At 40.9% G+C, this 15,036-nt stretch overlaps 1 protein-coding gene across 1 annotated transcript; it reads right to left on the reverse strand.

Moving 5' to 3' along the window:
- Window positions 1-892: 892 nt before the first annotated feature.
- Window positions 893-12,298, reverse strand: gabrp (gamma-aminobutyric acid type A receptor subunit pi). The gene is made up of 10 exons (XM_084718659.1): window positions 12,071-12,298; window positions 10,028-10,101; window positions 9,740-9,852; window positions 9,558-9,625; window positions 7,777-7,994; window positions 5,834-5,916; window positions 5,465-5,602; window positions 5,214-5,366; window positions 2,331-2,524; window positions 893-1,731 (listed from the first exon to the last, which is right to left on the reverse strand). The coding sequence occupies exons 2-10, from the start codon at window positions 10,078-10,080 to the stop codon at window positions 1,399-1,401; spliced, it is 1,353 nt and encodes a 450-aa protein (XP_084574785.1). The 5' UTR covers window positions 10,081-10,101; window positions 12,071-12,298; the 3' UTR covers window positions 893-1,398.
- Between the last annotated feature and the right edge of the window lie 2,738 nt (window positions 12,299-15,036).

The raw sequence follows: 15,036 nt of genomic DNA on the forward strand, positions 1-15,036 counted from the left end.
TTCGATCCTTCATTCATTCTTTATTAGGCTGCGTAATTAATTGAAATATGGCCGAGTGAAATATCCAAATATAAGATGCTACAATCTTTTGATAAAGGAAAAATGTGTAACAAAACAGCATTTTAATGAAGTACTGCAGAGATGCACTGTCCTACGAATCTTGTTCTACAGGTCTAAGAAATGTTTGTTTTCTGCAGTCCCCAACAAATGTTACTTCATCATGATTTTAATATCATTTTTCTCACGGAAAATGAAAAATGATAATTCCCGAGATACTTGAACACCCTCACTCCCACACTGCAAAAATAAAATACTTTTTTTAACTTGAAAAACATAGCGTCTGCACTGCCTTAAAATTTTAAGTTTATTGAATTTGAAAGGACAAGTTGAGGTAATTTTCTAATGAATCAAAGCAAATAAACTTTTCTAGTCAAATAAAGTTAGTATTAAATCATTTGTACTTGGGAAAACATGTTGAATGAGTTTAAGCTTGTTAAGTTAAAACAACTGACACACTGACGAACATCACAGAGGCAGTTCTTTATTTCTTATCGAGGGTTTTAACTCTCAAACAGTGTATGTTGGAAAGTCTGCTAATATGCTGGTCACTTTTCTTTAGAAACTCACTTATTTCTGAAGTGTTCTGGAAATAAATGCAAGGAATTATTCTAAATTTGACATAAATACAAAAAACCTGTATATTTACTTTAAGGTGATAAGAAAAGATTATTTGAGTCCAGTAAGTTCCTGTAGGATTTTTTTTTTTTTTTTTTACAGCGCACTGATCATGAAACATTTCTCAATTGCAATGTTTGCCAAAATAATCACAATATGTTTTTTGCAACCCTGATTTCTTACCTGAATTTCCTCCTCATTAAAATACACCAACACATTCTCATTCACTGATTTATTATTTTAATCTCACATGAAGTGAAGTAAATACGGTCTCATACAAACAAAGTATGAAAGCCAAAACAAAAGAGAAGAAGAAGAAACACATCTACATCAGTTAATGAAGGCAATTCAATGCAGCACAGTATAGTGTGATGCAGTTCAGGCAGCCTATTGTTTATAATGAACTCATCCTCATTATTTTTATGGAGTTGTCAGTAATTAGACAGGTACAGGTTTGCATTGTCACTTCTACATGTTAATATGTTGGTAGCTGTCCATTCATACATGATCAGTAATAGCTTTCAGGACAGAGGGTTGTGCTTTTCATCATTTCATAGCCCCGTCTGTGGGTCAAAAAGGTTTTTATATATGTGTTACAAAATGCTTCTATGATCAGTTTAGATCCAGGCAGTGGCAACTGGTATCGGGTCTCAAATGAGGAGGTAGAGCAGCTTCAGGATGGTGGAATTAACAATGCAGCAGCAGCAGCCTGTGAAGCGGCGCTCAGAGGAACAGGTAGTAAAGCCAATAGAGGATATTGACAAAGAGGAACGCTGTGGGGAAAACGGTGCGAGCGTGGCGATCGATGTTGTGTGGATTTTCCACAGTGAAGGCGGACGCTGCCCTGCGGGAAACATTCTTCACCGAGGACAGGCCGCAGCCCTGTCCCGGCGCCTTCTCTTTTGAGCCGGCACTGTTCCTAGTGTCACTGTTGGCCGGCTGCTCCGTGGGCTCCTCTGCGGTGGAGCCGATCTCCACGGACTGGTTTGGCTGGGTGGAGGTGACGACGGGGATGGAGCCGTTCCCATTGGATTCATTGAATTCCCTCAGAAGATCCTGATAGATAAAGAGAGATTAAATTGTTTTCTTCATCTAATATTTTTTATTTAAAAGGACAGTTCACCCAAAAAGCGCCAAACAAATACATTTGAAAAACTCAACGCGATGTCGTCTCACAGAAATCATGACCATGTTACTTTGCAATGTGCAGCTTCATGTAGGAACTATTTCCTTTCATCTGCCAACCATATTGCTGCACAGAAGGAAATGTGCATCTACTCATGGATGAGAACAACCCATTTGCTTACATTCTGCATCACCTGAATACAAATTCTGAGGTTTTTGTCAGTTCTAACACATAAAATTAGAAAAGCGCATCACTGTTCAGCTGTTTGGAGCCCGAATCCTCTTTCCAGTCAACAGGTCAACAATTATAACACCGTCACTGCATAGAAAAAAAATTAAGAAATCCATCAAAGTGCACTAACCTGACATAAAAATCTATATAACTGAATCTCTAGTTAATGTATTTCAAACATTTTGTCACTTTTCACGATCTTAAGAAACTTTATTTTCCCTTTTTTGGTACTTCCTCAAACACTACAGAGAAAAAAAAGTTTGAACTGTCCCTTTAAATGTGAATTTCTTTTCCTCACCCTGTGTAAATCCTCTATGGTCTGGTGCTGCATGGTGTAGAAGTGGGCACAGGCGTACTCCAGCAGAGCTCCGAAGATGAAGGTGAAGCAGATTCCCAGGTAAACGTCGATGGCCTTGATGAAGCAGTTGGCGTTGGGCAGGGAGGTGCGGGCGCCCATCATCAGCGTGGTCATCGTCAACACGGTGGTCACTCCTGGAAAACATCACACGGTTTTCATAATGTAAAATAGTGGTTGTGGTAATCTCCAATCCATGGTATCAACTGGTTCATTTCAAGTTCATTTCAAGTGTAGAAGTGTTTATTCACCTCAATAAATCATAGAAAGGTTTGAAGTGACGCTAACGTGATGATGATGTATTGATATTCATGTTTTCATAGATGCAGGATGATTATTATCCATTGCTGATCTTGGTGAACTCATCTGCATGGTTTACAGCATAATAAATCAGCTGAAGACTTCAGGAGGTCAAGTTAAGTTAAAACACCACGTAAACACAAAATCTGAGTAATGTCAGAGGTTTGGAGTGTGACTTTGCTGCCGGGGAATTTGTGCAAGACAGCGTGCACACAACAGATGTTACGGTCCATTGAGAAGAATAAAATATCACCAAGTCCAAGTCTCTGGATCAAAAAGCGTCCATGCAAGGCTTAGCCCAGGTTAAAAACAGTCCAATCTCAGCTTCACACCCAAAGACACAGAGAAAATGACAGCAGCTATAAGCTGAACAGGGGGAGAACCTTTTGTATTGTTGTTTCCGTCTGGTTTTATTTGCACCTTTGATTAATTTGCATGTATATTTTGTTTCGTTTCAGTGTTAATTGAATTATTTAGCTCCACTTATCAGTTATTATAGCTTAAATCCATCTGTTCTCATAAATTCTTGATGCACTAGTTGACTAGGGACTAGTTGAAGACACCACTGGACGTTGAGGGACTGGAGACCAGCGCGGGCTGCAGGGTTTTATGGACTAGGTGTCATGGTTGTAGGGTTTTTGGTTTTTGTCTGGCTTGCTTTGTGTTTCTTTTTTTTCTCTGTCTCCCCTTCCCCCTCCCTTTTCTTTCCAGGGCAGTGTGTGTGGCAGCGGCGGCAGTCATTGGCTGGCTCAGCGCAATGAGACGCACCTGGCTCTCATCATCTCATTCCCCCTGCTATATAAGCTTGGCCAAGTCACCACTCCGGTGCTGGACTATTCAGTCGCAGTCAGTAATGTAATATGTCTCAAGTTCTCCAGTGGACTTCTAGTGTTTTTTTGTGGCTCTAATCATCAGTGTTTTTGTGCAGCCTTCAGTGTGCTTCCTGATCGTGTGTGCAGCTCTCGTGCTCCTGAACTGACGCCACCTCGGTTTCCTCCCTGCCTGCTCAGCTACACCAGCCAGGCGACCGCGGCCAGCGCCTGCCTTTGCCTTCAGTTGTTTTTATCCCTGTGTGGAAAAAATAAACCTTTTGAAAACTTTCACAATCTCTGTCTCTGCATCCGGGGTCCAGGCCTTCGCTCTGAACGTAACACTAGGCCCTGTTTGGACCCTTTCTAACCCAGAGACTTGGACTTTGTGATATTTTATTCTTCCCAACGGACTTGGACTCTTCTTAAATCTGCCTTTAGCTCGTGTTTCAGTGAAAATTAATTATCTTGTTGTTCACTTTAACATTTATTGTCTGCATGCTGTCTTGGGTCGGTAAAATTCCCCAGTAGCAATTGTTGAAATTTCCCTTTAAAGTTCCACACCTGTGACAGTAACACAGTGTAAGTGACAGTTGCGAAGGAACAAGCGAGGAATAAATCATCTGATGATTAATGAATCATTAATAAAATACTGTGATAGATGATGATCCACCAGAGAACAGACTGAATATTAATGAATCATCAGGTCATGATTACTTCATGAATATCTGTCAATCGATCATCACAGCGTCTTTCTCCATGAGTCGTCCCTGATTAATTATGAAACAGCTCATAAAGACTAATTACTGAGAAGTTACTGAGTGCTCCCTTATCATAAAGTAATCAGAGACTTGTTAGTAACTACTCATTATGATGTATCACTTTACTTGAGGGAGGATACATAAAGAGTAACTAATGATTAAGTAATTAGTAATTAATGAGTCAGCAGCTGCTTCATAGTTAATCAGGAGCGCATTAAGAAAATAGTATGTTGATTCACAGATATTTATGAACTAATCATGACCTAATGATTCATTAATTTACTCATCCTCTAGTCTGTTCTTCTCATTATTTTCTAATATGTCGTCCTTGAATTGCTATTCATTAATGATTCATTAATTATTGGGTGGTTCCTGATTTATTCCTCAGTTTGTCATTGTCAAGTGTTACTAAAATATGTTTTACAAACTTTAATCACTGTAAAAAATCCAATGTGGAATGAAATTTCAGTGGTGATTTCTGCCTTTTTTTTGGACAAATTATTATTTTATTAGCATACAGGTTATGGTAGTAACTAAGCCACCAGTTGGGAACTTAATTATTATTCTTATCTCCACCTGGTATAAGCCTGGAAAAACCTATGTATAACCTATATATAACCTTTACCAGCTGCTGATTTCTCTCTTCTTAAACAGTTGGTATATTTATCGACAACTGCTAGGCTAAAAACAAGCCTTATGTACCAGGAGTGTTGTGGAGTAACTATGTGCATTTTAATGAAATTACAAAACACATATAACTGTAATCCATTACAGTTACTGATCAAAATGTGTTTGCTGATGTTGTCATTTGACATGTCATGTTGACATTAATTTCACTAAAATTCAAACTTTTTCGCTGTCATAAACTGTAAGGACATGCAGTGAATGCACTCGAATTTACCAATATCATAATACTTTAACATGTAGTGAAATGCGGTGAGAGATCCGGCACTGACCAATGCAGGTCCTAGCTGGGACAGAGGACTGACTGATCCAGAAGGAGACCCAGGAGAGGACCACCAGCAGAATGGAGGGAACGTACGTCTCCAAAATAAAGAACAAGACGTTTCTACGCAGTGCAAAATGCAACACCAGCTTGGGATATTGTCCTGTGAAGAGACACAGAAAGACACAGCTTCTTAAAAAGAAAAAAAAGGTTTTAGAGATGTCTCCTTGCACGTGCATCCTGGGAGTTGAAGTATCCTACCTGTCTCATACACGGCCTCTGACACTGTAGTGTAGTAGCTCTCTACACTGTACTGAGCCAGCCGCAGTGTGTCAAGACCTTTGACTGAATCGTTCCCTCGGGTCCAGTAAAACACCACGTCCTGCAGGTTGTAGCCCCCTGAACACACACACACACACACACACACACACACACACACACACACACACAGGTTTGATCATTAAGCTTTGATTGATCAGACCTGCTGAGAGTAACATCGTCTCTCCAGTTGGATACTCACTACACTGATGATGAAAATGATGATGATGGTGATGATGTTGATGAGATGATGGTGATTCATGTCCATCTACACACGTGATGTGGGGCTGATGGGAGTTCACAGGTACTCACAGCTCTCCAGCTGCAGGCTGCACACCTGTCTGTCCATGGGGTACTTGGTCAGGTCCATGTTGCAGGCAATCGTTGCTGTGATGCTGTTGTGAAGCCACAGGAAACTCATTACAAACCTTGAAAAACTCCCCCTGAAACACCATTCGTCCTCTAATGTAGGACATGGTGATTAATAATAGCTCCCCCTGAGCAACAATCACAAGAACAAAGACTCATATCTGAAGTGTCAACATCAGTCATTTCTGTATCTGACGCATTAATTATGTAGAACTGAAATTCTTCTGTTGATATATTAGTTACAACAAGGCTGGAAACATCGCCAAGGACATGATAGTGTCCTATTTCTGTATATATTTGTGGTTAATTATGATAATTTGTACAAAACATAAAAAAACAGCGTACATAGAACATATGGAGAACTGTGGGGAAATACTTGTAAAACCAAAACTAATCCAAATATTCATCCTTTAAGAAAGAGCCATAAGAAAACAAAACCACTTGAGAACCAACCAACCCTCTCTTTATCAAATTACCTCTCTCAAATTTAAAGACACGGTCGACTTCAAAAGTGGTTATATCATGTACAAAAATAATTTATTACCTAGCAGCATCTAGAAGTTGTTTCAAATGAGAAAAAGTCAACACCGATAGGAATAAAGTTGAAATTCATTATATTTCCATCAAAGGAGTCAATGATGAAATGAAAATATAAATTAGAGGAGATCTAACACAGTGAGACAAGGGACAGGATATGTAGGTTGATTATGATTTATGCTGTTTAGATTTCATTATTCTGCTTATTTGCTCTTGCTGTGTTATAAATGTTTACTTTTGTTTGATTTGTTTGAAGTGTGTATAGTGAAAACTGGGGCAAATAGCTGGAATATTTATGCTTAATAAAGTTTATTGATGGAATATAAAAAGTATTCACACAGTTTAGTTAGGTTAAGGTAGCAAAACTAATTGGTCAGGTCATAGGAGAGATCATGGTTTGTCTCTGTAAATAGCCACACTGGCCACATTGACTATTTACACCCCAGGTGTGAATAGCATTGTTAGCTACGGACACCCTGGTGCTTGTCTTTCCAATGCTGGGTTACATACACCAGGGCTACATTATCTATTCCACCCCAGGTGCAAATAGCCACATTGGCCATACTGGCTATTTACACTCCAGGTGCAAATAGCATTGTTGGCTAAGGACACCCTGGTGCTTGTCTTTCCAATGCTGGAGAGGGGTTTAAATAGCTACATTATCTATTCCACCCCAGGTGCAAATAGCCACATTGTCTATTCCAACCCATGCAAATAGCTTCTTCCAGTAAAAAGATCTGATCTTAAATCTAATCATGGAAGATTTTTGGTTGGCAAACATGAACGTGATCAACTATTAATGCAGTGTTCCATGAGCTTCATAAAATCAGACTCCTGCACCCTGAGTTCTCTGCACGCTACTGCTGTTTCTGTCCAAAATAAACCATAAAGTCAAAATAAAGTATCAGTGTGACAACAGATCAGACATCAGGACAAACCGTCTCTGTGGCCGTAGGGCACTCTGCCAGTCTTCACTAACACAATCTGAACTATTTGAAGGGCATGAGAACTGCAGAAATGCAGAGCGTCCCCTTAAGTTATATGACTGAGTGATGATACATTAGTGTTTCCTTTTCTTTATATAGCAGAACCCAAGGCCAATTCACGGTTGATTACCACAACAATGATGAAAACAGATGAATTTTTTAAAAAATCTGGAGAAACATGTATTTTTCTCTTTTTTCTTTCTCTCCTTTCTCTTATATTCATTTTTCTGCGAGCGGCAGCCTTTTATTTTCTCTCCTCACAGGCCAGTTTCCTCATACAAGCTCTGCTGTGACACCCTCTAGAGCGTCAAATGTCACGAAATGTCAAATCAATACACCTAAACCTTTCAAAATAAAATGTACCGAAGGGCGTAGAGAACTGTTCCATTGCTGAAGATGCGAATCAGGCGGTTTTCCACTGTGACGTCATGCAGGAAGGAGCGCTTGGAGTCAGGGATGAAGGTGTCAGGGATCCAGAGCAGCGACACGAGGCGACCGTCCACACTGACGCTCTCATTTCCCGGGAACACCAGCCTGGAATCACGCCACCGCTGACGCAAGAAGATAGTGGCGGTATAGTCCTGAAAAGTTGAGATAAAGCTCTCATTCATTCATTCATCGCTTTAATTGCACTCTTTCCTATTAGATTAGATTCTATTAGATTAGATATCATGTAACTGTTAATGTTAAAAAGGAAAAGGAAAAGAAAATAGTCTCTTCATGCCTAAAAGCTGCTGTGATGCATTTTGCATGTCAAACAACAAAATAAACCCCAGTTTACGAAGGACACAAGAGATCTGTGGCTTCAGGAAATCTGCAGAGAGGAGGAACACATTCTGGCACCTGCAAAAGCGACAAATAATCGCATCTTAAGTTAGCTAATGTTAGCAAATTACTAGCTAACTAGCAAACCAATCATTAGCTAGCTCAGTACATCTGATAGCTACTATTAGCAAAATGCTAGTTAACGAATCTACATCTACTCACAATAATTAGCTGGCCAGTTAGCAAGTGTTTTGTTAACATGAGCTATCTTAAAGGGATAGGTCACCCAAAAATGAAACTTCAGTCATTATCTACTCATTCTCATGCAGATTTAAGGTTGGGTTTATTTTGTTAGTGCACAACACACTGCTGGAGTTTCACAGGAAAACAGCATTGCAGAATCCCCCACACAATATAAATGAATGGTGACCAGTTTTCAGATGTAAAAAAACCCAACAGAATAAAGATATGAAATGCCTCCATACTGCTCGTCTGGTGTGATCCAAGTCTCCTAAAGCCCCAACATGCCAGGCTGACTTTAAAAAATGTTATTTACCACCATGTTTTTAGCCTAAATCTTCAGATCCTTAGCTTGGAGCCACATTTGTATGCACATGCACACTGCCTGAACTGGATATGTGTGGTGTGATGGCATGTGCAAGCAGGACTTTAGGAGACGTGGATTACACCAGACAAGGTGTGTGGAGGCATTTCATGGATTCCTTCCAGTTGTTTTTTATGTTTGAAAACTGGTCACCATTCACTTATATTGTTTGGGAGATTCTGCGATGCCGTTTTCCTCCAGTTCCAAACTCCAGCAGGGTTTGTGATCTTACAAAATTAACCCAAACATCAGTCGGCACGAGGGTGAGTAGACAAAGAATTTTTGGGTGAACTATCTCTTTAAGGTGTGACCATATATGTCAGTTTTACAGGTCCCCCAGCAGCATATTTTAACCAGTTTTCTTCTTCTTTTAGTCAAGCCTCGCACATAGCAATAGAGGAAAAAGAAAAGGAGAAAGTTGACTGAGGTGCCAAGCTTGCTCAACTGTTACTGGAGCACTGAGCAAAAAGGGGCGGGACCTAGGAAGGGTCAAGTCACAGAAAGTCCAGCTACCCTCCTATAATGACCCTTGAAAACAGCATAAAGTAACATAAGAAGTGAGTCTAAAACCAACCTGTTTTCTATTTCTCTCGGCTCCAGGTAAAGGTTATGTAACAAGCATAAAACAGTTTCCTCCAAAATGAAGACAAAGTTTCCATTTCAACCCGCTGAGTTTCTTTCCCAGAATCCACTGTGCCCCTGCTAAGATGTAATGAGACCTGCACCCTGTACTCATTCAACCACTGACAATAAATCGTGGGAAAAGTGGTTTTACCATATTGATCTCGGAGATGGCATCGATGCTGGCGATATCGAGGCTCATTCCAATTTCAACAGGACCCTCTATCACAGACGGAAACACAGGGACACTCAAATAAGTCAGTTTTCAATTAGTGGGTAAGCACTGCAGAGCAGCCTCTTCAGGTCTAAATGAATCATTATCAAGCACATTCCTACCGTTGAAATTAGGTCTGAGGTAGCGGTTGTATCCTTTCATCAGCTTCTGAATTGTTGGCAGAAGCTGAGAGTCGTTCCACTCGCCCCAGTGGTGGCTCGGATACATACAACCACTGGCAACAATGAAGAGAAATGACAATGAAATGACACAGGAGACGGGAAATGGACCATAAACGTTGGTGCAGAGCTTAAGCTCAGGTACTGCATTTTCAAATCAATATCAAATATCAATATCAGCATGTGTTCTTAACCGTGTACATGTGTTTTCGCCCTCAGGCCATCTCTCACCACTGCGTGAAGCTCAGGAAGAGGATCAGCAGCGAGTGCAGCTGGACGGACATCGTGGATCAGCAGGTCAACGGCTGTGCTCAGGGAGACGTGACAAACCAAAACATGAACACACATACCACAAATCATATGGTGGCCCTGAAGGTCGAAACAGAATAAAATCTCACAAAACAAAAACCTGTGAAATGTTGTCCTTTGTGAAACCTTAAATTATTATTATATTACATAAAAATATATAAAATAATATTTAAAATGTCCTTCTTTGTGAAAATGTCATCTTTTGTGAAACGTCTTGTTTGTGAAATATTGTCGTCAGCATCACTGCTGTGAACACTTGCATCACAAGCTGTGCAAAGCTGAATATGGACAGAAGTGTCGACATAATATCAAAACTTTCTCTGATCCCAAATTATAATATAATTCTGTGGTTTATCAGTGAAGAGTATGAACTTCACTGCAGACTGGAGTCTCTGTTAAAGGTGTGAAACAGACGGATTGATCTTCTCTTTTGTGTCTAAGGAAGCACATTATCACCATGGAAAAAAGAAGATCCTATAAATCATTAAGATGAGAAACTATTTGGTATTTCAAAATATTTTGTAAGCATATCAAAATAAGCATCTTATAATGACGAAGTAATAAATAGAACTTTCTCAAAATGACTTAGAATGAAATATTTTCCTTTTCTAACAGAAAAGTCCGACTAATATGTTGTTTACTTTGCTCAATAATACAGGTTTGTATACCTTTTAAATTGATCTGTCATGGTTTATGTTTTATCGAGATTTGGTTCAAAGAAAACTGCACTTACAGATATTTTATCATCAGGCACCACGATTACACTTAGAGCACTAAAATAGCCAGCAGCGTCCCTGATTGTTGCTGTGTTTTGTTGTGCTTTGTGAAGTGAAGTTGTGGTTTCTGAATTCCTGATTCGTTTTGACCTTTAGGGCCACAGGAAAATAGTTCTCCGGCACGTTCATATCTGATGGGCTAACACGGTTTCGCCATCGGATGGCAGCACCTAACTGAACCTGATCCCAAACCTCAGGGGAAATTTGCTGCACAGCAGCCATTCTCACCCATGGATGTTATAAAACTGTGCTTTCTCCCTGCCCTCAAACTTGCAAAACGCAGTGGAGACATGTATTGATCTCCGCCTCTCTGTTCCATGAATATATTAGTAGCTGCTCCATTTAGCTGTTTGACATAGGAACATCTGCACACACACACACACTTATGAACACTGGCAGAGGTGGAGACGATAAGGCTTCATGAGTGCACCTACGTACTTACATGCTTGTTTTTGTTGGTTTCTCGCACCTGAAGTGTGTTTTATGGTCTGTCACCTGATGATTTATGTGTCTTCCACCTCATGGTTTATTCACAACGCCATAACTAAGCCCGGCTCTAACTCATCAAGGATTCCCTGTTGTCTAGTTGTTACTCACCGTCACTTCCCTCCTTTCCTCCCGTGCTGATAAATCTCACTGTCAGTAATAGACTTCAGCTCTCTTTCCCTCTTACTTTCATCCAAATAATCCAAATCCATCATGCATGTGTTTGTGTTTCCAGCTGTTCCCAAAGCAATATTTCCAAACATTATATTGACATGTTGCAAGGAGAACTTGCATTAAATATTCAATGTATTATTTACACGGCACCGTCGTTATAAATGATTCTGCACAAGAGAACTGTTGATATCCTCTTCTAACGGAAAAGAAAATGAAGGTTAAAGAATGATATTAGCTGCTGCTTGTTTTTTTTTCACATGCCAGTTGATGATTTATTCATGCCACCATATTTTCTTGTTTTAATTCATTTTCTTGTTTACGCTTTGTAGCTTATTCTCAAGTCTCAGATGATTGTTTGTGATGGTTTATGCATGCTTCACGCCGTATCTCATTATAGTTTTAGACCTCACTCCAAATTGTCTGTGCATGCAAACCCAAGGAAATATTTCTCTTTAAATTTCATCTATATAATTTTATCTCTACCTTGATAATTATTTTTTACATGCACATGCTTCTCTCTGTGTCCTACCTGTTTCAGTCTTCTGGTTTTCTTTTTCCACCTCTGGTCACTCCTCTTCTGTTTCCACTCTTTCCTTTGTTTCCTCCCCCACTCCTCCTCTGCCTCTGTCTGTGTTCCAGATGTTGTCAGTGGCTGAGATTGTCCCTCCTCGGTTTATTTATGATTGTATCCCAGTGATTTCTTCCATCTGCCAATAAAAACCACAGTTGCTTCTTGTTATTTGGTCCTGGTGTGTGGGCTACTTACTGTTTGTGCATCTCCTCTCTGTCTCTCTGCACAGCTCTATTCATCTCCCCACAGAGCCTCTGTGCACCCCCCCCTTCATCCCTCCCTCTCTCTTTCTCCTTCTCTGTTTATGCCACTCAACCTCTCATTTACGCTGCACCTCTCCCCTTCTTTTTTCACTGCGTCCCCCCACCTCCTCCCACATACACACACACACACACTCCTGTACGCACACACATAGGCCTACACATTAACATCCAATTTGATCTGCCATATCACTTCCTCCTTTTTTTTTCCCACCTCCCACACGCTCGTATTCTTTTGGCCCCTTAATCTCTCATCTGCCTCCTTCCCCTCCAATTTACCCTGACATCACACCTCCTTCTGGGCTTCAACGCTCCGTCTCACTCCCTCACGCCTTCTCCCCCCCTCACCTCCAACTCTGTTCCCTTTGCATCAGCATCATCATCTGAATTAGTTCCCTCTCAGCTCTGTCTCCTATCTCCATCCTCACTTCCATAAAATACCCATGTGACCCACGTGTGAGATGAAAGGACCATTTATGACTACTTTGTATTCTTCTCTTTTCTCCACAACGCACAGAAAAAGTGACATCTGGAACCAAGAGTGGTTCTTTGGAGTGATGCCATAGAAGAACCATTTTTAGCTCTTAGTTTATTTTGAGTCCACAGTAGTTACACTAACCTGTCTTTTGTGAGTCCACAATACTTAAACTAATTTAATTGTGAGTACACACTAGTTAGACTAACTTGCGTATTTTAAGTTCACAAAAGTTAGACTAACTTGTTAACTTGAGTGTGCAAAACTCATATCAACACATTATGTATCTATAAAGACAGTGTACTCTTTGTTGACGGTGCTGGCCAGATAACTAGCTACATAAGGTAATACTGTGATGGAAATAGTCCTCTACCATGTTTTGCCATGTAGTGGCGCTAGTTTCTCTGTCCTCTCCTTTGTGTGTTTGTTTACCCCACTTTTACAGAGAAGCTGCGGCTGAGATGAGATGAGGTGAAATTTCACAACCACAGTGCACAGTGTGGTTGGGCGACTTGTCGATGTGCTGAATCCATAATTGTTTTTAGTAGCCGATTTTTGGGGTGACATTTCTTTTATTTTGCTAATGTAATGGCCTACAGGGTGACAGTCACAGCGATCTTGTGTTTAATGACAAAGCATCATACACCACATGGCATGGCCACGCCCCCAAACATTCATGTCGTGGTAATGGCTAGGCGCCTGTCAGATGCCAGCCGGTCAGGGAGGCGACGACTGAGCTGCGACCATTGTGACGAAGGCTGGGCACCCGTCAGACACCAGCCGGAAATAAGGAGGCACCGGCCGAGCGATCATGTGTTCGATGGCGTAGTCTCATACACCATAAGGCATGGCCACGCCCTCAAAAATTCACATCGCGGCGGAGGCCAGTCGCCCATCAGACGCCAGCCGGACATAGGGAGGCTTTGGCCAAGTGATCTCGTGTTCGATCATCATACATCACAAGGCATGGCCACGCCCCCCCCAAAAAATTCACTCAGTGTATTGAAAGGACTATAAAAAACACATTTAACCAGAGAGACAGAAGAGAAAAGAGAGAAAGTCATTTTCAATCAAATCCGCAATAATTATTCCCTGAAACTCTTCAGATTTCAACATAAAAACACAACTTTTCAGGTCTTCAGCAATAAACAGCAAAACAAACTCAGTTTGTTCAGTTGAGTATCTCAAAATTCTCTGTAGAACCAGAGAGCCTTTCAAAGAACCATCTTCTGAGAGAGAGCTTACAATTCTGCTGTCCACACTTTTCCAGTGAAAATGTGCTGAGGCTCCTGATGTTGCTGCTGGTGATTACTTGGTGATGATGATGACACTGATGAAGAAGAAGAACAGAACAAAAGTCAGCCACTGCAGCCCAGAGACCAAAGCACTTTTTGTGCTAAACGGTCAATCTTTTTAGGCTGCGGCGCTGCTGACATTGTGATTAATCTCTATTAGCGATTGAGCTTCAGCTCTAATCATAGCCTGACCTCTGAGAGCTCACCGCTTGGAGTCTGAGTATATGTGAGAAAGCCTTGAGGGTATACAGCCTAATAATGCCTTATGAGATTCCAGCGCAGGCGCTCGACCTGCTGCAGCCTATCGCTTTCAGACCCTTAATTTCCCAGTGCTGACTACTGAAGTTAACTGGCCGCTAACAAGCTGATCTGTTGCTACCTCAGGTTATTTAGTGCATCAATAACTCAGCGCAGTCGTAAAACTCTCTTATTCTCAATTTCATGCTCTGGTGGCTGTGTTCCTGAATAAACAGTCATTTAACGGTTAATGATAACGGTAAAGAACGATGCGAAAGGAACATAAGATAATCTGATTTGCATCCACCGTGAGAATCACATGAAGTGCAGTACACTCACAGCCCCTGACAGTGAAAGAGACAAATGGAGACTTCTGTGAAGCACCTGAGGGGGAGGATGTAAATGTTTGATCTGTGCGTTAGGGGGCTAATGAATAATTATAGTCAGTACGGCGGTGTCGGAGTGGCAGACAAGTCAGTGTTAGTCAGCATCCACCTGCTTCTGCCTCAATCTGCCTACCTGCCGGCATGTTAATTCCTTTTTCCCAGCTGCACGTGGTTGAGCATGCCTCCCTTTTTGTCTCTCTCAGCACTTAAATGCCTGCAAAATCCTTCATTATCCAAATCTGTACCCTGTTCATCTCTCCAACTTGTTTAT

This window comes from Lutjanus erythropterus, chromosome 5, assembly GCF_056507025.1.
Source record: "Lutjanus erythropterus isolate fLutEry1 chromosome 5, fLutEry1.hap2, whole genome shotgun sequence".
NCBI lineage: Eukaryota > Metazoa > Chordata > Actinopteri > Lutjaniformes > Lutjanidae > Lutjanus > Lutjanus erythropterus.